The sequence below is a fragment of the Rhinoraja longicauda genome, chromosome 9 (genome assembly GCF_053455715.1).
Source record: "Rhinoraja longicauda isolate Sanriku21f chromosome 9, sRhiLon1.1, whole genome shotgun sequence".
In the NCBI taxonomy this organism is placed as follows: Eukaryota; Metazoa; Chordata; class Chondrichthyes; order Rajiformes; family Arhynchobatidae; genus Rhinoraja; species Rhinoraja longicauda.
Window position 1 is genome coordinate 3,467,194 of NC_135961.1, and position 26,129 is coordinate 3,493,322.

Here is a 26,129-nt window from a genome sequence, read left to right on the forward strand (position 1 = left end):
TTCTAAATTCCAGCGAGTACAAGCCCAGTCTATCCAGTCTTTCCTCATATGAAAGTCCCGCCATCCCAGGGATCAATCTGGTGAACCTTCTCTGTACTCCCTCTAAGGCAAGAACGTCTTTCCTCAGGTTAGGAGACCAAAACTGCACACAATACTCCAGGTGCGGTCTCACCAAGGCCCTGTACAACTGCAGCAGAACCTCCCTGCTCCTAAACTCAAATCCTCTTGCTATGAATGCCAACATACCATTCGCTTTCTTCACTGCCTGCTGCACCTGCACGCTTGCTTTCAATGACTGGTGCACCATGACACCCAGGTCACGTTGCATCTCCCCTTCTCCCAATCGGTCACCATTCAGGTAATACTCTGCTTTCCTGTTCTTGCCGCCAAAGTGGATAACCTCACATTTATCCACATTATATTGCATCTGCCATGCATTTGCCCACTCGCCTAATATATCCAAGTCACTCTGCAGCCTCCTAGCATCCTCCTCGCAGCTAACACTGCCACCCAGCTTCGTGTCATCCGCAAACTTAAGAGATGTTGCATTTAATTCCCTCGTCCAAATCATTAATATACACTGTAAATAACTGGGGTCCCAGCACTGAGCCTTGCGGTACCCCACTAATCACTGCCTGCCATTCCGAAAAGGACCCGTTTATTCCTACTCTTTGCTTCCTGTCCGCCAACCAATTTTCTATCCACCTCAACACTGAACCCTCAATACCGTGTGCTTTAAGTTTGTACACCAATCTCCTATGTGGGACCTTGTCGAAGGCCTTCTGAAAGTCCAGATATAACACATCAACTGGTTCTCCCTTATCCACTCTACTAGTTACATCCTCGAAAAATTCTATAAGATTCGTCAGACATGATTTGCCTTTGGTAAATCCATGCTGACTTTGTCCGATGATTTCACCACTTTCCAAATGTGATGCTATCACATCTTTAATAACTGACTCTAGCATTTTCCCCACTACCGATGTTAGGCTAAATGGTCTATAATTCCCCGTTTTCTCTCTCCCTCACTTTTTAAAAAGTGGGGTTACATTAGCTACCCTCCAGTCCTCAGGAACTACTCCAGAATCTAAAGAGTTTTGAAAAATTATCACTAATGTATCCACTATTTCTGAGGCTACTTCCTTAAGCACTCTGGGATGCAGCCTATCTGGCCCTGGGGATTTATCTGCCTTTAATCCATTTAATTTACCTAACACCACTTCCCGACTAACCTGGATTTCCCTCAGTTCCTCCATCTCATTAGACCCCCGGTCCCCCGCTATTTCCGGCAGACGGTTTATGTCTTCCTTAGTGAAGACAGAACCAAAGTATTTGTTCAATTGGTCTGCCATCTCCTTGTTCCCTATGATCAATTCACCTGTTTCCGACTGCAAGGGGCCTACATTTGTCTTAACTAATCTTTTTCTCTTGACATATCTATAAAAGCTTTTGCAGTCAGTTTTTATGTTCCTTGCCAGTTTTCCCTCATAATCTATTCTCCCTTTCCTAATTAAGCCCTTTGTCCTCCTCTGCTGGACTCTGAATTTCTCCCAGTCCTCTGGTATGCTACTTTTTCTGGCTAATCTGTATGCTTCATCTTTTGTTTTAATGCTATCCTTGATTTCCCTTGTTAGCCACGGATGCACTACCTTTCCTGGTTTGTTCTTTTGCCAAACTGGGATGAACACTTGTTGTAGTTCATCCATGCGACCTTTAAATGCCTTCCATTGCATGTCCACCGTCAACCCTTTCAGCATCAATCGCCAGTCTACCTTGGACAATTCACGCCTCATACCCTCAAAGTTACCTTTCTTTAAGTTCAGAACACTTGTTTCTGTATTGACTTTGTCACTCTCCATCCTAATGAAGAACTCTACCATATTATGATCACTCTTGCCCAAGGGGCCTCGCACAACAAGACTGCTAACTAACCCTTCCTCATTACTCAATACCCAGTCTAGAATGGCCTGTTCTCTTGTTGGTTCCTCGACATGTTGGTTTAGAAAACCATCTCTCAAACATTCCAATAATTCCTCTTCCTCAGCACCCCTGCCAGTTTGGTTCACCCAATCTATATGTAGATTGAAGTCACCCATTATAGCTGCTGCACCTTTAGTGCACGCATTTCTAATTTCCTGCTTGATGCCATCCCCAACCTCACTACTGCTGTTAGGTGGCCTGTACACAACTCCCACTAGCGTTTTCTGCCCCTTAGTGTTTCGTAGCTCTACCCATATCGATTCCACTTCCTCCAAGCTAATGTCCTTCCTTTCCACTGCTTTAATCTCCTCTCTAACCAGTAACGCTACCCCACCTCCTTTTCCTTTCTGTCTATCCCGCCTGAATATAGAATATCCCTGGATGTTGAGCTCCCAGCCTTGGTCACCCTGGAGCCATGTCTCCGTAATCCCAACTATATCATAATCATTAATAACTATCTCCACATTTAATTCATCCACCTTATTACGTATACTCCTTGCATTGAGACACAAAGCCTTCAGGCTTGTTTTTACAACTCTCTTACCCCTTATACAATTATGTTGAAAAGTGGCCCTTTTTGATTTTTGCCCTGGATTTGTCTGCCTGCCACTTTTACTTTTCACCTTGCTACCTGTTGCTTCTACCCTCATTTTACACCCCTCTGTCTTTCTGCTCCTGCTCCCATCCCCCAATAACAATTGGGAAGAAACTGCCCCTGAATCTGGAGGTGTGTGTTTTCACACTATACTTTTTGCCTGAAAGGAGGGGAGAAGAGGGAGTGGCCAGGGTGTGACTTGTCCTTGATTATGCTGCTGGCCTTGCCGATATCGTATCAGTCTTTGTTCTCCTGTTTTGAGGAACAACACCTCATCATCTGTCTGGGCACATTGCAGCCTTCTGGACTTAATATTGAATTCAACAACTTCAGGAACCTTCGGCTCGTTCTTCGTTACTCATCCCAAGGATTATTCCTTTTTTTTGTGGGTAAAAACACTGCAGATGCTTGTTTAAATCGAAGGTAGACACAAAATGCTGGAGTAACTCAGCGGGTTCAGGCAGCATCTCGGGAGGGAAGGAATGGGTGACGTTTCAGGTCGAGACCCTTCTTCATGGGAATGCCCTGCCTGAAAGCATGGTGCACACAAATTTTCATCTGGGTAAATATTTGAAGTGAACACAATTGTTTGATTGTGGGGAGAGAAGAAATGAATGGGAATAAAATGGACAGCATTTGAACACGGCAAGCAGAGTTCCAGGGGTATTCCCTGCATGATGTGACACGATCCAACCATTGACCTCCATTCTTCTCTTTCTCTGAGGCAGTTCCGCAGAATCTAGGCTGACTTGCTTCCACTGTGGTGTTATGGATTATTAGATGGTTAAGTGAGGCATATGTGGAACCACGCACTGTTCCCGAGAAGGGGCCAGAGGTAGCTGACTGGACAGGCACACGTGTCGTTGACAGCTTACACTGGGTGCTCCCGATGCAAGCCCTCAAGGTTCTCAGTACTGTTTGGAATATCTTTGCATGTTCATGGGCCAAGGGTTCCAGGAGTCATGGGGTTGTTGGACAATTGGACAATGATGTGATAATTGGACAATGATGGTAATGGAACAAACAGCCCAACCCCAACAATGCCATAGACCAACGGTTGCAGCTCCTAGACTGTGGAACAGCATCCCTCTCCCCATCAGAACTGCCCCCTCCATCGACTCCTTTAAGTCCAGGCTCAAAACCCATTTCTACTCCCTGGCGTTTGAGGCCCTCTGAGGGGGGGCTGTGAACTGTTTATGTATGTGCTGTTATGTTTGTGTGCCATTGTATGTTCTTTTTTAGTACCTGAACTGATGTACAGCACTTTGGTCAACGTGGGTTGTTTTTAAATGTGCTGTACAAATAAAATGGACTTAACTTGACTTGACATCGTCTGCAGAAGGCAAATCTGATGCTCTCACCACCATCTGCGGTCAGACGCTTCACTAAAAGGTTAAGATTGTGTGCAAACTTAGAGACAACATTTTAATGTTGTCTATTTAGTGTTTGTAACAACGCACGTCAAAGGACTACATCCTAAATTTCCGCAGCTTCCAGACTAAATAAACTGTAGGCTGTAAACGATGAGGAGTGGGAGTGGCGCCTAACGGCTGCGGGCTCGCTGGCAGTCTGTTGTCTTTTTTCCCTTTTGTTTGTGTGTTGGTGTTGGGGTGTTTTTTTTGGTTTTGTTTTTGGCTGTGTATGTGTGGGGGGTGTGGTGGGGTAAACCTTTCTTTTTTTAGGTCGGGGTGAGGCTCGGCCGCGGGGCCTTCCATCGCCCGGCGCGGCTCGGCCGTGGGACTTAACATCGCCCGGGGCGGCTCGGCCGCGGGGCCTTCCATCGCCCGGTACGGCCGCGGGGCTTTCCAGCGCCCGGTGCGGCTCGGCCGCGGGGACTTCCATCGCCCGGTACGGCCGCGGGGCCTTCCATCGCCCGGTACGGCCGCGGGACTTTCCAGCGCCCGGTGCGGCTCGGCCGCGGGGACTTCCATTGCCCGGTACGGCCGCGGGGCCTTCCATCGCCCGGTACGGCCGCGGGACTTTCCAGCGCCCGGTGCGGCTCGGCCGCGGGGACTTTCATTGCCCGGTACGGCCGCGGGGCCTTCCATCGCCCGGTACGGCCGCAGGACTTTCCAGCGCCCGGTGCGGCTCGGCCGCGGGGACTTTCCATCTCCTTGCGGGGGCTGTGCGGGTCGGTCGCCTCGGTAGGGGTCGAGCTGTCTGTCCGTGGGCGGGGGGCGGGTAGAGAGAGGAAGTTTTGTTGCCTCCATCACAGTGAGGGGGTGTTTGGAGTCACTGTGATGGATGTTTGTGTTGGGGTCGTGTGTCTTGTGTTCTTTTTTTTTTGTGATCTGTGACTGCTGGAAAATGTAATTTCGTTCGGTATCTCGGTATCGAATGACAATAAAAGAATACAATACAATACAATGATTATGAGGATTTCTCGACCTTTAAAGGTGCAGTTGAGATTAAACAGAATAAAAATCAAATCTCTTCACACTTGCAGCTCAATCACCAATGGCAGTCTTCACGGCTTTTGATTAATGGACAGAATTCTAGTGCTCTATAGTTAACATTTTTACAATTTTATAATTTCAAGGTGCAAGTGTTCAGTTTCAGCGATCAGACTCTTAAAGAGTTTGACAACTTAATTTAGAGATAGTTTAGAGATACGACGCGGAAACGGGCCCTTCAGCCCATCGAGTCTGTGCTGGCCAGCGATGCCCACACACACTAGCATTATCCTACACACGTGGGACAATTTACAAATTTTTTTTAACCTACAAACCTGTACGTTTTTGGAGTGTGGGAGGGAGCCAGAGCACCCAGAGAAAACCCACGCGGTCACAGGGAGAACGTACAAACTCCCTACAGACTGCACCTGTAGTCAGGTTCAAACCTGGATGTCTGGTGCTGTAAGGCAGCAACTCTACCACTGTACCACCCTAATTTTTTTATTGTTTGAGATATCAATATTATACATATTTATGATTGTACCTCCATTTTTTTTAATGGTCAGCATCTCAGTGATATGAAAGTCAATGGACTGAATATCACAGTTGTTTCGTCAGTCTCCTACTTTAAGTGGGAACTCCAGAAAAGTTCACCTGTCCTAAATAGCCAGATGTGTGGAAATGCTGCTAAGTGCTCGAGCTTAAGCAGCAAGTTTCAGGATTGGAGAAATAGATTGAATCGCCCTCTGGGGTTCACGTTTTCTAAAGCATATTGTCAGGGACAGTCACCCACTGCTTTAGAAAAAGCAACTGATGATCGTATAAGTGAATACCAGAAAATTACAAGGAAGACCTACGTATTTTCAATTTTGAAAACGGGGTAGGCTGACAATCACATGGATGAGTTCAGGAGGAATCAAACTCCAGAGTGGTTATACCACACAGACAACAAGCTAAATTACTACAATCAAAGGTGACTACATAACTATTGCCACAGACATGTACTTCTATAACTGCAACCAGTCTCCTGAATATTCAGTCACAAGCCTGGTTCAGGTTTAGTTTAGAGATACAGCGCGGAAACAGGTCCTTCGGTCCACCGGGTCTGCGCCACCCAGCGATCCCCGCACATTAACACTATCATACACCCACTAGGGACAATTTTTACATTTACCAAGTCAATTAACCTACATACCTGTACGTCTTTGGAGTGTGGGAGGAAACCGAAGATCTCGGAGAAAACCCACGCAGGTCACGGGGAGAACGTGCAAACTCCGTACAGACAGCACCCGTAGTGGGGATGGAATCTGGGTCTCCGGCGCTGCATTCGCTGTAAGGCTGCAACTCTACCGCTGAGCCACCTGGTGTAGGAGATTCTGCCGCAGAGGTGTCAGGAGGCGATCGTGGAGGTCGGTATGGCGGTCGATGAGGGCGCCGGTGGTCGAGGACGGGCCACGTTGGAGTTGGAGGATGCGCCGCTGCGAACAAAGGAGGACCAGGCATGGGGGGGGGGGATAGCGGTGAGGGGAACAGGGGAAGGCCTGATGTTGGGGAACCGCCGTGATGGGGGTGGGCAGGGGGGTGTAGGAAGAACATAGGTGGAACTGGCGCGGGGTGTAGATCAATCCCCTAGGCGGATTCATCCATGCCTGACTCTCGTATTGCTGACCTGATCTATGGTCCATGCCTGGTGTTGGTAGTGTTACCTGTATTATGCTGCTGATTAAATTCGTTTCACTTTATAACCATGAGGTGTACCATGCAGAGGTTTCCTCACTTGCTCTCTGCATTGTATTTGTAATAAAACGCTTATATAGCAGTTAAACGATTTGTGGATTTATTCACAAAATGCTGGAGTAACTCAGCAGGTCAGGCAGCATCTCGGGAGAGAAGGAATGGGTGAAGTTTCGGGTCGAGACCCTTCTTCAGACTGCAGGTCTCCTCACCGCTATTCCCCCCCCATGCCTGGTCCTCCTTTGTTCCCAGCGGCGCATCCTCCAACTCCAACGTGGCACGTCCTCGACCACCGGCGCTCTCATCGACCGCCACACGACCGCTGCCTGACCTGCTGAGTTACTCCAGCATTTTGTGAATAAATCGATTTGTACCAGCATCTGCAGTTATTTTCTTAAACGATTTGTGGAAATCTACACTTCTTACACGGGGTACTTTGTAACTGTCAGCGCCCTTTATGTGGCGAGCATTGCATACCTTGGTATGCAAGCAAAGAATTTCACTGAGACTTGTCCCAGGTGACAATAAAGTATTCCATTTAATTCAATTCAATAGAAACAATGACGTAGAAGGTAAAAGCATGCAGTTCCATCTGGCTACATTTCAAGCGTTAAGACAAACATTAAAAGTGGTAATAAACTCAACACCATTTCCCGTGCCACTTGCCAGTCAGGGAGATGGTGCAGCAGGGTTATATTAGAAAATAACTGCAGATGCTGGTACAAATCGAAGGTATTTATTCACAAAATGCTGGAGTAACTCAGCAGGTCAGGCAGCATCTCAGGAGAGAAGGAATGGGTGACGTTTCGGGTCGAGACCCTTCTTCAGACTGAAGAAGGGTCTCGACCCGAAACGTCACCCATTCCCTCTCTCCTGAGATGCTGCCTGACCTGTTGAGTTACTCCAGCATTTTGTGCAGCAGGGTTACAGACTGTTCTGGGGGGAAAGGGCACTGCATAGGACGAACACACTGCATCCAAACAGGACTGTGACTGAATGATCTTGCTGAGAGTTCAGTAAGTGGGGATTAAATTATTATAGTAATGGAAGGGAAACTAGAAAACATCTGAATGGAGCAGCGATGAGATAATTCAAACAAATATCAGTTAAAATCAGCGTAAATTGGATCAAATAAACTTTGCAGAAGACATTAAGTTAATGCATGTTGGTACTTGCCACATAAAACTGGCGACAAATCGCCATATGGGATGCTGCGAATTGACAAAAGCATGGTTCAGACAAGCACAGGTCATTAAAATGCCTGGTTAGGAAGCAGCAAAGAATAATAGAGAAGTATAAGGAGGAGACACTAGTTGCATTGATTAATGATGATATTACACAATTAAATAAAATGGATATCTGTGATGGGTCTAGGTTTGAATGGGTTATTCAGGAAGAGCGCAGGAATGCAACTGAGCCAAGAGATTGGTGCTGAGATGTAAATATCCAATCTAATTTGCTCGCAAATTTCTTCATGGGACAAAAAGGAAGTAAGGAAAGATCTACTTGTCATTTTTCTCTGATGATGTGAACGCTAATGATGTGAGTAGGAGTCGGATGAGGGTTTTGCAGAACAGCTTGAGGCGATATTGAAAAACAGAGCCACAAGGTGCTGATAAACTCTGATTACCAAAGTAATTTGCAAACTGTCATAGAGGGTAAATGGTTTTTAAAACTGCTTAATGATGGGCTCATCAAATGATATGTACATGAATATATCCATGAAAAGCCGATTTTAGAATTAGTTATGGGTAAAGAGAATTGTCGTATTGATATCGGGCTTCAAATGAACCCTGCTGAGACACCATCCTCATGATTTTCGTGACAGGACAGCAAACCGATGGGGAGAGGGGAAGGCTTCTATTGGAAAGAGGTTTCATGAAAACATTTAAAGGAGGCAGCAGTTGCAAATTGATAGCGGAGAATAGGGCAGAAGATACAAATTGAATTGTGCGATCGAAAGTTAAGCCATGATAATTAAAAGTTTGTAGAAAGTCCAAATTTAAAGCTCTTTATCTGAGCATGTGCAAAATTATACATCTAGCCCTCAGATGTTTCTTTAGGTGGAGCTTAGAAATAGCGAACATAGAACAGTGCAGCACAAGAAAAATGTTGTGCTGAACATGATTCCAAGTTAAACTGATCTCATCTACCTGCAGATGGTCCATATCCGTCCATCCCATTTCCACGTGACTATCCAAAAGCCTCTTAAACGCTACTATCATATCTGCCTCCAACATCACCAATGGCAATGCATTCCAGGCCCCCACTACTCTCTGTATTAAAACCCTTCCCCCTCTCAAGCGGTACAGCGAATGCAGCGCCGGAGACTCAGGTTCGATCCTGACTACGGGCGCCGTCTGTACGGAGTTTGTACGTTCTCCCCGTGACCTGCATGGGTTTTCTCCGAGATCTTCGGTTTCCTCCCACACTCCAAAGACGTACAGGTATGTAGGTTAATTGGCTGGGCAAATGTAAAAAAAAAAAAAAAATTGTCCCTAGTGTGTGTAGGATAGTGTTAATGTGCGGGGATCGCTGGGCGGCGCGGACTCGGTGGGCCGAAGGGCCTGTTTCCGCGCTGTGTCTCTAAATCTACATCTCACCTAATACCTATGCCCTCTAGTGCTGGACGTTTCCATCCTGCCTACCCTATCTATGCCTCTCATAATTATGTACACTGAAATCAAGTCACCATGCTCCACAGAAAACAATCAAAGTCTATCCAACTTTGTACTGTAGCCGAAACCCTCTAATCCAGACAGCATTCTGCTCAACCTCATCTGCACCCTCTCCAAAGCTTCCATATCTTGCCTGTAATGGGGCAACCAGAAATGCACACAATACTCCAAGTGTGGCCTAATCAAAGTCCTATGGATCTGCATCATCACTTCCTAACTCTTATATTCAACTAGACCAAGTGGACCCGTTAGGCCCAAACCTCTCCTGCACTGGTGCAGCACCCTCTGCTCGCCCCCCCTCCCCCTCCCCCCCTTATCGTCCTTCCTCCTCCCTCCCTAGGAGATAGATTTAAACTTTAAAATGTGAATTAAAAATATAACACCGATTTAAATGAAACTTCTTCCATTAGCACCAAAGGGACGATGGTGAGTAAGGTGGGCCTAAAATTGTCGCGCTATCGTGTACCGTTTTGACTGTAGTTCAGGAACAAACAAACGAGACTTTTAGTATATAGATGTCCCTAGCAATGAAAACAAGCATGCCATACCTCTTCTTTACCACTCTATCTACATGCTGCTACCTTCAGTAAGCAATAAAAACAAGCATGCCATACCTCTTTACCACTCCATCTACATGCTGCTACCTTCAGTAAGCTATGACTCCAGGATCCCTCGGCACATCAATACCATTAAGGGTCTTGCCATTAACTGTGTACATTCAACCTCCCAAAGTGCAACACCTCAACACCACCTGCCATCTCTCCATCCATTTCTGCAGCCGATCTATATCCCACTGCATCTTCTGACAAGCCTTCCACACTGTCTGCAACTCCTCCAGTGTTGGTGTTGTCAGCAAACGTATTCATCAATCCATCTCCATTTAGTCCAGGACATTTAGATATATCACAAACAGCAGAGGTCCCAGCACAGATCCCTGCTGAACTCCACTGGTCAAAGACCACCAGCCAGAATATCCACCTTCCACCACAATGTATGTTTACAATAATATAGGCCTCACCTGGAAAACAACATACAATTTTGATTTCCTTATTAAAGGACAGTTATGCTACCATTAGGGCCAATTGAGGAGTGAATTCATTCCAAATATGCAAGGGGTTTCCTATCAAGAAAGGCAAAATAAAAGTTTGATCTGTACTCTTTGGAGTTGAGAAGAACAAGGGTGATCTCACTCAAACATAAACAATCCTAAAAAGACTTGACATTATAAATATTGAAGGTATTTATTCACAAAATGCTGGAGTAACTCAGCAGGTCAGGCAGCATCTCGGGAGAGAAGGAATGGGTGACGTTTCGGGTCAAGACCCTTCTTCAGACCCTTCTTCTTCTGAAGAAGGGTCTCGACCCGAAACGTCACCCATTCCTTCTCTCCCGAGGTGCTGCCATGACCTGCTGAGTTACTCCAGCATTTTGTGAATAAATACCTTCGATTTGTACCAGCATCTGCAGTTATTTTCTTATAAATATTGAGATGCTTTCTCCAATGGGAGTCTCAAATAGAACATAAGTAGCAGACAAGAGATGGCCAGTTAAAGCTGAAGTGCACGGGAGTTTATTTATGTAGAAGTCAATAATGTCTGAGAAGTTCTGAGGTTGTAATGTGCCAAGAAAGAGGGCAAACTGTAAGCTGAAAGGAAATCTTCCAAGTAGTTGTTTTTACCCGAGTCCACTTGGCTGAGATTGGTTGGCCACTTGACTGTTGTCAGCCTATTTCCCTATAAAACCCAGACATTCTAGCCAGAGGGGAGAGGACAAGCAGGAGAGGAAGAAGGAAGGAAGGGGGATTAAAGCGTAGCACCTCCCTGCTAGCTGTGTTCCGTTGTTGCAGGTTCGAGGAAGACTGAGCCACTGGGACAAACCTGAGACCACCAGAACCACTGTGTGGTGAAGACTGGACTGACGGTATAGAAGCCCTAGACAGCCAGCACCTCTACCAGAAGGCAAGCCTGAGATGCCAGAATCTCTTCCTGCCCACGGACAACGAGAGACTATGCCCGCACACACACGCGCCAGGATAACGCAAGACAGCCAGCGTCCACTCCTCAAGCCTAAAGCTGAGCCGCTAGGAAGAAACCTGTACCGTCAGCACCTCCTCTCGAGGCAAGAGTGAGCTACAGGAAGAAGCCTGAGATCGCCACGTCTCCTCCTTCGAAGACCCGGACTAACCTGCTGGGACAAGCCTGAGATCACCAACACCATCGCACATTTATTTCACAAAATGCTGGAGTAACTCAGCAGGTCAGGCAGTATCTCAGGAGAGAAGGAATGGGCGACGTTTCGGGTCGAGGCCCTTCTTCAGACTGATGTCAGGGGGGCGGGACAAAGGAAGGATATAGGTGGAGACAGGAAGACAGAGGGAGAACTGGGAAGGGGGAGGGGAAGAGAGGGACAGAGGAACTATCTAAAGTTGGAGAAGTCAATGTTCATACCGCTGGGCTGCAAGCTGCCCAAGCAAAATATGAGGTGCTGTTCCTCCAATTTCCGGTGGACCTCACTTCACAAAATGCTGGAGTAAACACCATCGCACATGCGCTCTGCCAGAGAGGGACAATCCTCCCCAAGCGGTCCTGGACTTTCCAACCATTGGAAATGGAATAAATCACGTGAGTTCACCCTACTGCGAGTGTCGGTGTGGTCAAAGCCGAACCCAGCTTTGATCCTGACGCCACAGAATATCATGATATCAAATAAAGTTGGCAATAATATTTTACAATGAAATAAATCCAATGTAGCATTGGTAACACATACAGCTTTTTGTGATTTTATTAAAATTCTCCTGACGACTTCGACCTACCTCTAAAACCCACTGTATATTTTCAGTTGGTATTAAATTAATTATGTTCTTCTCAGAGCCTGACACTCACAATAAAGAGCAACAGAAAGGCATTAAAGTTTGAATGAATACATTTTAGAAATAACTTCAACTGTGAATATTACTTTGCACAGAAAAGACAACTGACATCCTAAGACGCACACGATTAAACATCGCAGCATGAGAGGATGAGATCGTAATCAATGGAACGTTTGCTTTTATATCTACAGACTGACTATACCCCCCTCCACCCTAATCTTTGCACATTCCCCAATCCTTTCCACTCATCACTTTAATTTCATGTTTCATGTACAGTGTCCTCCATAATATTTATTTATTCGCCTCTGTACTCCACAATTTGAGATTCGTAATAGAAAAAAATCACATGTGGTTAAAGTGCACTTGTCAGATTTCAATAAAGGCCATTTTTATACATTTTGGTTTCACCATGTAGATATTACAGCTGTGTTTATACATAGTTCCCCCCCATTTCAGGGCACCGTAATGTTTGGGACACATGGCTTCACAGGTATTTGTAATTGCTCAGGTGTGTTTAATTGCCTCCTTCATGCAGGTATAAGAGAGCTCTCAGCACCCAGTCTTTCCTCCAGTCTTTCCATCACCTTTGGAAACTTTTATTGCTGTTTATCAACATGAGGACCAAAGTTGTGCCAATGAAAGTCAAAGGAGCCATTATGAGACTGAGATACAAGAATGAAACTGTTAAGAGACATCAGCCAAACCTTAGGCTTACCAAAACCAACTGTTTGGAACATCATTAAGAGGAAAGAGAGCACTGGTGAGCTTACTAATCACAAAGGGACTGGCAGGCCAAGGAAGACCTCCACAGCTGATGACAGAAGAATTCTCTCTACAATGAAGAAAAATCTCCAAACACCTGTCCGACAGATCAGAAACACTTTTCAGGAGTCAGGTGTGGTCAATGACCACTGTCCGCAGTAGACTTCATGAACAGAAATACAGAGGCTACACTGCAAGATGCAAGCCACTGGTTAGCCACAAAAAAAGGATGCCCAGGTTACAGTTTGCCAAGAAGTACTTAAACGAGCATCCACAGTTCTGGAAAAAGGTCTTGTGGACAGATGAGACGAAGATTAACTTATATCAGAGTGATGGCAAGAGCAAAGTATGGAGGAGAGAAGGAACTGCCCAAGATCCAAAGCATACCACCTCATCTGTGAAACACGGTGGTGGGAATGTTATGGCCTGGGCATGTATGGCTGCTGAAGGTACTGGCTCACTTATCTTCATTGATGAAACGACTGCTGATGGTAGTAGCATAATGAATTCTGAAGTGTATAGACACATCCTATCTGCTCAAGTTCAAACAAATGCCTCAAAACTCATTGGCCGGCGGTTCATTCTACAGCAAGACAATGATCCCAAACACACTGCTAAAGCAACAAAGGAGTTTTTCAAAGCTAAAAAATGGTCAATTCTTGAGTGGAGAAGTCAATCACCCGATCTGAACCCAATTGATCATGCCTTTTATATGCTGAAGAGAAAACTGAAGGGGACTAGCCCCCAAAACAAGCATAAGCTAAAGATGGCTGCAATACAGGCCTGGCAGAGCATCACCAGAGAAGACACCCAGCAACTGGTGATGTCCATGAATCGTAGACTTCAAGCAGTCATTGCATGCAAAGGATATGCAACAAAATACTAAACATGACTACTTTCATTTACATGACATTGCTGTGTCCCAAACATTATGGTGCCCTGAAATGGGGGACGATGTATAAACACTGCTGTAATTTCTACATGGTGAAACCACAATGTGTAAAGATGGCTTTTATTAAAATCTGACAATGTGCACTTTAACCACATGTGATTTTTTTTCTATTACAAATCTCAAATTGTGGAGTACAGAGACAAATAAATAATTGATGGGTCTTTGTCCCAAACATTATGGAGGGCATTGTATCTTGCGTTTTACGACTGTTGGCAGACCAATTTCCCTCCTGGGATAAATAAAGTTTTATCGTATCATATCATAGCTAGAATGGAGAAAAGGTTAGGTTACCTGGTGCACCTGCTGGGGACAAGGTCCCAGACCTCGACTGGTTACTTCCAACAGGGGAGCCCACAGGAGAGGGAGAGGGTCCCCGTATGCCAGAGAGGTGAGGGGAGGCATGGGGCGAGAAGGGAGATTGAGCAGGATTACTCTGTTCTCCTTGGCCACTCGAGGATCCTGAAGCACTAACGCCAGAACTTAAAGTTCCCTCCGTCCCTGTCGGCAGGTCATCAATGGATCCAGACAAATCCTAGCACAAAGGAAACAAAAAGGTCACAAATTGGTGTTTATCCACATTATAATTAAACAATGCCTCAATTATCCAATAATAGGTCCTATATAAACAACCTTTTAAGATTTTTCATTTAATTACTATAGACAATAGGTGCAGGAGTAGGCCATTTGGCCCTTCGAGCCAGCACCACCATTCAATGTATAAGAAAATAACTGCAGATGCTGGTACAAATCAAAGGTATTTATTCACAAAATGGTGGAGTAACTCAGCAGGTCAGGCAGCATTTCAGGAGAGAAGGAATGGGTGACGTTTTGGGTCGAGACCCTTCTTCAGACTGATGACTGTCTCCACCTATATCCTTCCTTTGTCCCGCCCCCCTGACATCAGTCTGAAGAAGGGTCTCGACCCGAAACGTCACCCATTCCTTCTTTCCTGAGATGCTGCCTGACCTGCTGAGTTACTCCAGCATTTTGTGAATAAATACCCACCATTCAATGTGATCATGGCTGATCATTCTCAATCAGTACCCCGTTCCTGCCTTCTCCCCATATCCCCTGACTCCGCTATCCTTAAGAGCTCTATCTAACTCTCTCTCGAATGCATTCAGAGAATTGGCCTCCACTGCCTGATCACTATATTGACTGTTTCTCAGTAAAAGAACAAAGATTTGAATACTTATTGCTGGCTACTCCAAGAATTACTTTTCAGGTCAAACAATGGTGATGCTAGAGTGAAACCACATTGTTCACGCTGGCCATCCGTATACTAGTTCCATGTTATCCCCTTTTCGCATCCTACACACGATAGGCAATTGACAGAAGTCAATTAACCTACAAACCTGCACGCCTTTGGAATGTGGGAGGAAACCGGAGCGCCCGGAGTAAACCCACATGGCCACAAGGGAGAAAATACAAGGAAGAGAAACAGGCAGCATCCATGGTCAGGATCAAACCCATGTCCCTGGCGCTGTGAGGCAGCAGCTCGACCGCTTCGCCACTGTGCTGTGCGTAAATGTCTTTCTAACATTTGGTAATAAGATTGCCATCAAAACAGAAACACATGGAATCAAAAGCAATACGGATAGAAAATTAGCTAAATGACGAGAAACAATATCCGTGAATCATTGTTTTTCAGAATGAAGGAGACTGCAGAGTGATGATTTCCCATGGATCAGTTACAGGACTACTTTTCTTCACAAAATGGTAATAACTTGGCTTGGCTGTATATGGCATAATTATAAACCACACTAATCTTGTAGAGTATTGTGAACAGAATAACAACTGAAATCAAGAGGATATGCTGGTTCAGTGCACAGGCATTTGGCAAATAAAACTTAATGCAGAAAAATGCAAGGTGTTGCATTTTGGTGAGAGGGCAAGGAGAGGCAATAGGAGAAAGAAACAGAGAGGCATATAAATCGAGTATTGAGTACAGAAGCAAGGAACTCATGAACTAAACTGATAAAACTACACCACAAGAAGAGGGAGCTGCAGTGGCGCAGCTAGTAGAGCTGCTGCCTCACAACGCCAGAGCCCTGGGTTCAATTCTGACCCTGTTGCAGAGTTTGTGTGTTCTCTCTGTGTCCGTGTGGGTTTCCTCCTGCAACTCAATTTTTCTCCCTCATCCCAAAGATGGGATTGACTAACAATTGGCCATTGTTAGTTACTCTTCACATTTAGATGAACAGTAGAATCCAGGGAGTGTTGAAGAGAAGATGGGGAGAATAAAAACGGGTAATTGATGATCTGCATGGACCCTGTTTGCTGAAAGGCCCCGATTCCTTACTGTATCTCTCCAGGGACTCTGAGGGCACGGAATCATTCTCAGGGACAAATCACTTCAGTTGCAGAGCAAAGCAAAAGGAATTTTATTGGGCTGTAAAGCAGATGTCAGAGGCAGCAGAACAAGGCGGTAGGTGGATTTGGTGGAGAAGAAATAGTGTCAGTTGGGGGCAGAAAGGAAACGTATGACATGCAGTATGTGTATTGCTTCGTTATTGTAGTCTGTGCAAGTTCATCCCGGTCTTAAGCAAGGGTGATCACCTGTTGAGCCTTCCTGAGGTGTCGTAGGCCAAACTCAACGAAACACCAATTATATACTTGCATCTGCAGGATTTGTGTTTTTTTAAAAGAGAATTAATATGTAGGTAGCTGGGTTTTTTTGCACATGGAGTCATTTATTATAAGTTGGTGTATTTAGTTAGATAATACTTCGGTTTTTGGCTTGGTTTTCTTAGTCGAGCGCTTATCCTGCAGTTATAGCACAAGTACTTTGTGTTTTAATTGTAAATTTGGGGAATAAGGAAATGGTAGAAAAATTAAACCAATATTTTGTTAGTCTTCACAGTTAATGCAGGAAACCACACACATTTGGAGAACTACGGGTTTAAATTGAACTAGACCATGTGGACCGTTGGGCCCAAACCTCTCCTGCATTGGTGCAGCACCCTCTCCTCCCCCCATCACCCCCCCTCCTCCCCTCTCTCCTCCCCTCTCCCCATCCCCTCTCCCCCCTCCTCTTCCCCTCTCCCCCTCCCCCACCCCCCACTCTATCCCCCTCAACCCCCTGTATCGTCCCTCCTCCCCCCTCCCTCCATCCTCCCTCCCTCCCTAGGAGATAGATTTAAACTTTAAAATGTGAATAACTTTAAAAATATAACACCGATTTCAATGAAACTTCTTCCTTTAGCACCAAAGGGACGACGGTGAGTAAGGTGGGCCTAAAATTGTCGCGCTATTGTGTATCGTTTTGGCTGTAGTTCAGGAACAAACAAACTAACGAGAGTTTTAGTATATAGACGAAGAGCTCAAAATAAGGTAGCATTTGTACAAAATCAGCATTGGAGAATTTAATGGGATTTCAAGCCCATTAAACCCCCAGGGCTTAATGACTTAAACACAGGGCTTGTCAAGATGGCGGATGCACCAGTTGTCATCTTCCGATAGATTAAATAAAGAATGGCACCTACAGATTGTAACATCGTAAATGTAACCTCACTAGTTCAGAAAAGAGTTAACTATGGACCTGAAATCAACATTAGGCAATGCATTGGAAGTGGATTGTTTAGTTTAGTTTAGAGATTCAGTGCAGAAACAGGCCCACTGACTCCACACCGACCAACAATCCCCATGCATTACCACTACCCAACACACACTAGTGACAATTTTAAATTCATACTACACCAATTAACCTACAAACCTGTACGTCTTTGGAGTGTGGGAGGAAACCGAAGCACCTGGCGGAAACCCACGCAGGTCACGGGGAGAACGTACAAACTCCGTACAGACAGCACCCGTAGTCAGGATCAAACCCGGGTCTCTGGCACTGTAAAGCAGCAACTCTATCATTGCACCACCGTGTGTAGACTAAACCTTTGAAAGAGGGAGAGATTTTTAAGTATTGAGGGAAGCATAGGATATGGATTGGAAAAGTGATGCGGTAGTGAAAGTTCTCATTAAAGATCTCACTAAGTGCCAAATGCTCATACCTCTATTTCTTATGTTTTATGGTCTTAGAATGTCAGATTCTTGAACAACAGATCAAAAGGGTATGTGATAGGGGTATTTTAGATTATTAAGGATCTAAACAGACAATACCGAGAGCAACTGCTCCCTTTCAACGTTAAAACCCACAAAGTGACAAATGGAAAGTATCTGTTCTGGAGAAAGTGGATCAGAGCTGGAAAGCATCAAGTTTCATTGAAATCGGTGTTATATTTTTTAAGTTATTCACATTTTAAAGTTTAAATCTATCTCCTAGGGAGGGAGGGTGGAGGGAGGATGGGAGGGGGTGTAGAGTTGCTGCTTTACAGTGAATGCAGCGCCGGAGACTCAGGTTCGATCCTGACTACGGGTGCTGCACTGTAAGGAGTTTGTACGCTCTCCCCGTGACCTGCGTGGGTTTTCTCCGAGATCTTCGGTTTCCTCCCACACTCCAAAGACGTACAGGTATGTAGGTTAATTGGCTGGGTAAATGTAAAAATTGTCCCTAGTGGGTGTAGGATAGTGTTAATGTACGGGGATCGCTGGGCGGCACGGACTTGGTGGGCCGAAAAAGGCCTGTTTCCGGCTGTATATATATGATATGATGATATGATATGATAGTCACAAAATGCTGGAGTAACTCAGCGGGACAGGCAGCATCTTTGGACAGAAGGGATGGGTGAAGTTTCGGTTCGAGGGTTCTCTGACGAAGGGTCTCTCCAGAGATGCTGCCTGAGCCGCTGAGTTATTCCAGCATTTTGTGTCGATCTTCGGTGTAAACCAGCATCAGCAGTTCCTTCCTACACAAGAGTAAAATGGAAACAGATTCAATGTTATCATTCAACAAGGAACTGGAACATTTGCCACTTTACCAGGAAGGGAGCACTCTTGCAATTATTGGGCTGAATGACCTCCTTCATTGCTATAAGAAAATAACTGCAGATGCTGGTACAAATCGAAGGTATTTATTCACAAAATGCTGGAGTAACTCAGCAGGTCAGGCAGCATCTCAGGAGAGAAGGAATGGGTGACGTTTCGGGTCGAGACCCTTCTGCAGACTGATGTCAGGGGGGCGGGACAAAGGAAGAATAGAGGTGGAGACAGGAAGATAGAGGGAGATCTGGGAAGGGGGAGGGGAAGAGAGGGACAGAGGGACTATCTAAAGTACGGTATGAACATCGACTCTTGCAGCCCAGTGGTATGAATATCGACTTCTCCAACTTTAGATAGTCCCTCTGTCCCTCTCTTCCCCATCCCCTTCCCAGATCTCCCTCTATCTTCCTGTCTCCACCTATATTCTTCCTTTGTCCCGCCCCCCTGACATCAGTCTGAAGAAGGGTCTCGACCCAAAACGTCACCCATTCTTTCTCTCCTGACCTGACCTGCTGAGTTACTCCAGCATTGCTATGACTTGTCTGTGATTAAATTGTGGAATCATGTTCTATTGTACAGCTATTTCATCCAACTAATCCTCATATACATCACAAGCTCCTGATGTGTCGAGGATCGAAAACGCAATGATATGTTGTACTCTGCACTTGAAAGCAATGGGCACCAGGGAAAAGTCTTATGTTTCAACATGTCTTGTAAAAGGAGTTTTTAAAAGGAAGATCAACAATTGTCACATTAGATGACTCCCAGCCTTCTGAATTGTTTCAAACATGTAGGACATATTGAACGTATTACCAGTGCTGAAAATCTGAAAAGCAGGAAATGGTAGAAAAGCTCAATGGGTCAGGTCATGGAGAAGGTTACGTAACGGTCTGCTCATGAGTTAGGTTGCATTGTACTCCACAAATGCCCCACAGTGGGCTTCCAGCATTTTGCTCATTGTATAATTCATTTGCAAGGTAAGTATTAAGAGGCCACTTACAAGCTCCCATGTTTCCATTACACCAGTCTTACAACATTTGTACTAAACATCTCATTGCTTCACAATCCAAATATTGTTCTGTAACCTTTACTAGTTTAGTTTTAGTTTAGAGATACAGCGGGGAAACAGGCCTTTCGGCCCACCGAGTCCGTGCCAACCAGCGATCCCCGCACACTAACACTATCCTACATTCACACTAGGGACTTGTACATTTATACTAAGCCAATCAACCTACAAACCTGTACGTCTTTGGAGTGTGGGAGGAAACCGAAGACCTCTGAGAAAACCTTCGCAGGCCACGGGGAGAACGTACAAACTCCGTACAGACGGCGCCCGTAGTCAGGATCGAATACAGCACCGTACTCTGGCGCTGTAAGGCAGTAGCTCTACCGATACGTCACTGATACGCTGCTGATTTGTACTAGGTGGAATGAATATATTAGTGGTTCCTCTGGAAATGGAAAAGAGTCTGCTTAATACTACTACTGTTAAGTGAACATTACCACTACTCATGTAGCTGGCAAAATACTCATAAATCTGGTAATTCTGTTTGGATTCAAGTCATTTGTGATCAAGTCAGGCTAGTAAATAATACTTCACCAATTCATGTGGGAAGGGAAAAATTACAGGTCATGGGAATTTCCTGAGTGCTTGCTTTTCAGGTATTTCCTCAAATGTCATGTATTTCATTCACAAGTCAGGTTCTCAGAGAACCTGGGCCTTGTTCTTCCTCCAAGCATGTACTGCACCACATTAAACTAAATAAGCACAGACAGGTTCAACTGCAGAAAGCTTTACTTATTCCTCGTCACCTCTGACATTTGGCACATTGTAGACATCATTAGTGGGACGTACTAGGTTCTAAAATTGTGAAAAAGATTTCTATTGCGTTTCATTGCCTAACTAGTTAGAATTTCAGAATTTCATTGCCAAAGAGTGGGGATAAATGGGTCCCTTTCAGAATGGCAGGCAGTGACTAGTGGGGTACCGCAAGGCTCGGTGCTGGGACCGCAGCTATTTACAATATACATCAATGACTTGGATGAAGGGATTAAAAGTACCATTAGCAAATTTGCCGATGATACAAAGCTAGGTGGCAGTGTGAACTGTGAGGAAGATGCTATGAGGTTGCAGGGTGACTTGGACAGGTTGTGCGAGTGGGCGGATGCATGGCAGATGCAGTTTAATGTGGATAAGTGTGAGGTTATCCACTTTGGTGGTAAGAATAGGAAGGCAGATTATTATTTGAATGGTGTCAAGTTAGGAAAAGGGGACGTACAACGTGATCTGGGTGTCTTAGTGCATCAGTCACTGAAAGAAAGCATGCAGGTACAGCAGGCAGTGAAGAAAGCCAATGGAATGTTGGCATTCATAACAAGAGGAGTTGAGTATAGGAGCAAAGAGGTCATATATATATATATCATATATATATACAGCCGGAAACAGGCCTTTTCGGCCCTCCAAGTCCGTGCCGCCCAATGATCCCCGCACATTAACACTACCCTACACCCACTAGGGACAATTTTTACATTTACCCAGCCAATTAACCTACATACCTGTACGTCTTTGGAGTGTGGGAGGAAACCGAAGATCTCGGAGAAAACCCACGCAGGTCACGGGGAGAACGTACAAACTCCTTACAGTGCAGCACCCGTAGTCAGGATCGAACCTGAGTCTCCGGCGCTGCATTCGCTGTAAAGCAGCAACTCTACCGCTGCGCTACCGTGCCGCCCTTCTGCAGTTGTACAGGGCCCTAGTGAGACCGCACCTGGAGTACTGTGTGCAGTTTTGGTCTCCAAATTTGAGGAAGGATATTCTTGCTATTGAGGGCGTGCAGCGTAGGTTTACTAGGTTAATTCCCGGAATGGCGGGACTGTCATATGTTGAAAGACTGGAGCGACTAGGTTTGTATACACTGGAATTTAGAAGGATGAGAGGGGATCTTATCGAAACGTATAAGATTATTAGGGGGTTGGACATGTTAGAGGCAGGAAACATGTTCCCAACGTTGGGGGAGTCCAGAACCAGGGGCCACAGTTTGAGAATAAGGGGTAGGCCATTTAGAACGGAGATGAGGAAAAACGTTTTTAGTCAGAGAGTTGTAAATCTGTGGAATTCTCTGCCTCAGAGGGCAGTGGAGGCCAATTCTCTGAATACATTCAAGAGAGAGCTAGATAGAGCTCTTAAGGATAGCGGAGTCAGGGGGTATGGGGAGAAAGCAGGAACGGGGTACTGATTGAGAATGATCAGCCATGATCACATTGAATGGCGGTGCTGGCTCGAAGGGCCGAATGGCCTACTCCTGCACCTATTGTCTATTGCCTATTGTCTAACTATTTTTTTCCGAATTCCCTGTACTACCTCCAAGATTTTTGGACAGAAGCTAAATTCCTGTCAACAGCAAGGTGGATTGAAATAATTATCACCTTGGCAGAATATTTTAATTGAAAAAGCTACCGACTCATGTGCCCCTGGAGAGTAAGACTATGTTTTTTGGACTCATACCTGAAGACTGGCGGAAAAAAGACAAATACTTACTGAATATATTGATGGTAGCTTGTAAAAAAACTCTCACAAAGAAATGGTTATCACAGGAGAGCCCAACTCTGAATGCATGGATGGACATCACAATGGATATTTATAAAATGGAGAAAATAACAGCATATGTTAACTTTAAATTGGATTTATTTGTGACATGCTGGGAAAACTGGGTTAACTATGTAACGCCTCTTAGGCCAGACTTTAATTTTACAGATTTTTGATTATATAGTAAAGAAAGGATCACTCCCTAAGTGTTTGTAATTTTTTATTGTGTTTCTGTTTCTATATTTGCTTTGTACAAATGACAAAAAGAGGCAATTCAAGACAAACATAAATGGATGATGTATACATATAGCATTATACCTGAAACCCGTTTTATGGAAATGTGTTTGCTGTGAAATGCCAATAAAAGAAAAAGCTACCGACAAAATATAACACTCTCTGAATCCCCCAAATCCACACCAATCTTTTGACTCCAAGGAAAGTGAATTTTAGAGTAGAGTGTAAAACAAGTCATGTTTGCAAAGTCCTAAATGTCAGTTGTGACGAAGAATAAATTAATTGTAAAGGTTAACACGGACTGAACAAACAACAGCACATTATGGTAACAGGCCCTTTGGCCCACAATGTCCGTGCCAAACATGTTGCCAAGTAAAACTAATCTTCTGTGCGTGTACATGATCCATATCCCCACCCCAACCTCCCCAATTTCCGACATATTTATGTACTGATCTAAAAGCCTCTTAAATGCCACTATCACACAATAGTTATGTTCCGAAGAAACCTTGTGTTATAGAAAATCATGTTATAAATACAATTGTGTTAACGGGGGAAAGGGGGTTAGGGGTTGCTGTATCAGAATCACGATTACAAGATTATTTTTATGCATGATTTAAAAGGGCGGCACGGTGGCGCAGCGGTAGAGTTGCTGCCTTACAGCGAATGCAGCGCCAGAGACTCGGGTTCGATCCTGACTACGGGCGCCGTCTGTACGGAGTTTGTACGTTCTCCCTGTGACCTGCGTGGGTTTTCTCCGAGTTCTTCGGTTTCCTCCCACACTCCAAAGACGTACAGGTATGTAGGTTAATTGGCTGGGCAAATGTAAAAAAAATAAAAATTGTCCCTAGTGTGTGTAGGATAGTGTTAGTGTGTAGGATAGTGTTAATGTGTGGGGATCGCTGGGCGGCGCGGACCCGGTGGGCCGAAGGGCCTGTTTCCGCGCTGTATCTCTAAATCTAAAAAAAAGTATTTTGAATAGCAATATGTTTACTTTTGTTACTGCAATCTAAAAATACAAAAAGGCTGTCTGTTACATTATTTAATAAGGTATTGTTGTCCAAATGTCAATAGACATGTTGTGTACATGGACAAGGCATTCGACAAGGTTCCGCATGGTAGGCTGCTCTGGAAGGTTAGATCCCATGAGATCCAGGGAGAGATGGCTGAACGGATAGCACATTGGCTCCATGGAAGGAAGCAGAGGGTGATGGAGGAATGGTTGCTTCTCGGACTGGAGGCCTGTGACTAGTGGCGTGCCTCAGGGCTCGGTCGGTGCTGGGCCCGTTACTGTTTGTCATCTACATCAATGATTTGGATGAGAACGTACAGGGCATGATTAGCAAGTTTGCTGATGATACAAAAGTGAGTGGTTTTGCAGATAATGAAGGTGGTTGTGAAAGATTGCAACAGGATCTGGATCGATTGGCCGGGTGGGCAGAGGAATGGCTGATGGAATTTAATACAGAGAAGTGTGAGGTGTTGCATTCTGGGGCATCTAACAAGGGCAGGACCTACGCAGTGAATGGTAGGCCTCTGGGGAGTGTTGTAGAGCAGAGGGATCTAGGAGTGCAGGTGCATGGTTCCTTGAAGGTCGAGTCGCAGGTAGATAAGGTGGTCAAAAAGGCTTTTGGCACATTGGCCTTCATCAGTCAGAGTATAGAATTTGGGAGGTCATGTTGCAGTTGTATAAGATCTTGGTGAGGCCGCATTTAGAATATTGTGTTCAGTTCTGGGCACCATGTTATAGGAAAGATATTGTCAAGCTTGAAAGGGTTCAGAAAAGATTCACAAGGATGTTCCCAGGACTAGAGGGTGTGAGCTATAGGGAGAGGTTGGGTAGGCTGGGTCTCCATTCCTTGGAGCGCAGGAGGATTAGGGGCGATCTTATAGAGATGTACAAAATCATGAGAGGAATAGATCGGGTAGATGCACTGAGTCTCTTGTCCAGAGTAGGGGAATCGAGGACCAGACAACATAGGTTCAAGGTGAAGGGGAAGAGATTTAATAGGAATCTGAGGGGTAACTCTTTCACACAAACGGTGGTGGGTGTATGGAACAAGCTGCCAGAGGAGGTAGTTGAGGCTGGGACTATCCCAACGTTTAAGAAACAGTTACAGGTACACGGATACACAGGTTTGGAGAGATATGGGCCAAGCGCAGGCAGGTGGGACTAGTGTAGTTGGGACATTGTTGGCTGGTGTGGGCAAGTTGGGCCAAAGGGCCTGTTTCCACACTGTATCACTCTATTAATCTACGACATGATTGCTTGTCAATTTCAATGGCAAATCTGCAGTTAAAGTTGCAGCTGTGTTCTTAAGATACAGTGATGTCTGATTACATAGAAACAGGTTTTCTCTCCACACTGTCCAAATACAAGATAGCTTTTTTTGTGCTTTTCGATCTCGAAGTAACTCTCAGTGGCTCTCTAGTTTCTGATCAAAATCACACTGTAAACAAAACGGCCTGCAACAAATCGAATACAAGTAATGTTACCTAATTCATTACTCATATTATATCCAATTCATGTTATGGAAACACATGCTATAACAGAATTACCTGTACATACTAGTTTAACACTTCATTTCAAGAGAACAACAAACGATGTTGGAGTTATTTCATTTTGGACAAGGCATTGAACTGCTGGATCTAAAAGATTACATGGCACCATTTGAAAAATAGCAATGCATTTTTTTCCTTTGTTCTCAAGTAAAGAAATTAGATGGTCCCTTATTTGCTTTTCAATAGACAATAGGTGCAGGAGTAGGCCATTCGGCCCTTCGAGCAGCACCGCCATTCACCGCGATCATGGCTGATCATGCACAATCAGTACCCCGTTCCTGCCTTCTCACCATACCCCTCGACTCCGCTATCATTAAGAGCTCTATCTAGCTCTCTCTTGAAAGCATCCAGGGAATTGACCTCCACTGCCTTCTGAGGCAGAGAGTTCCACAGCTTCACAACTCTCTGAGTGAAAAAGTTTTCCCTCATCTCCGTTCTAAATGGCCTACCCCTTATTCTTAAACGGTGGCCCCTGGTGCGAGACTCCCCCAACATCGGGAACATGTTTCCTGCCTGTAGCATGTCCAATCCCTTAATAATCTTATATGTTTCAATAAGATCCCCTCTCATCCTTCTAAATTCCAGTGTATACGAGCCCAGTCAATAGACAATAGGTGCAGGAGTAGGCCATTCAGCCCTTCGAGCCAGCACCGCCATTCAATGCGATCATGGCTGATCACTCTCAATCAGTACCCCGTTCCTGCCTTCTCCCCATACCCCCTCACTCCGCTATCCTTAAGAGCTCTATCCAGCTCTCTCTTAAAAGCATCCAACAAACTGGCCTCCACTGCCTTTTGAGGCAGAGAATTCCACACCTTCACCACTCTCTGACTGAAAAAGTTCTTCCTCATCTCCGTTCTAAATGGCCTACCCCTTATTCTTAAACTGTGGCCCCTTGTTCTGGACTCCCCCAAC

General features: G+C 45.1%; 1 protein-coding gene across 4 annotated transcripts in view; it reads right to left on the minus strand.

Moving 5' to 3' along the window:
• The window catches only part of arid1b (AT-rich interactive domain 1B), a 462,315-nt gene that overhangs the window by 186,491 nt on the left and 249,695 nt on the right, over positions 1-26,129 (minus strand). For all 4 annotated transcript variants that reach the window (XM_078404705.1, XM_078404704.1, XM_078404702.1 and 1 more), the window contains one exon: positions 14,255-14,495. In XM_078404705.1, the coding sequence (XP_078260831.1) occupies positions 14,255-14,495 (241 nt within the window). The remainder of the gene's footprint in view (positions 1-14,254; positions 14,496-26,129) is intronic.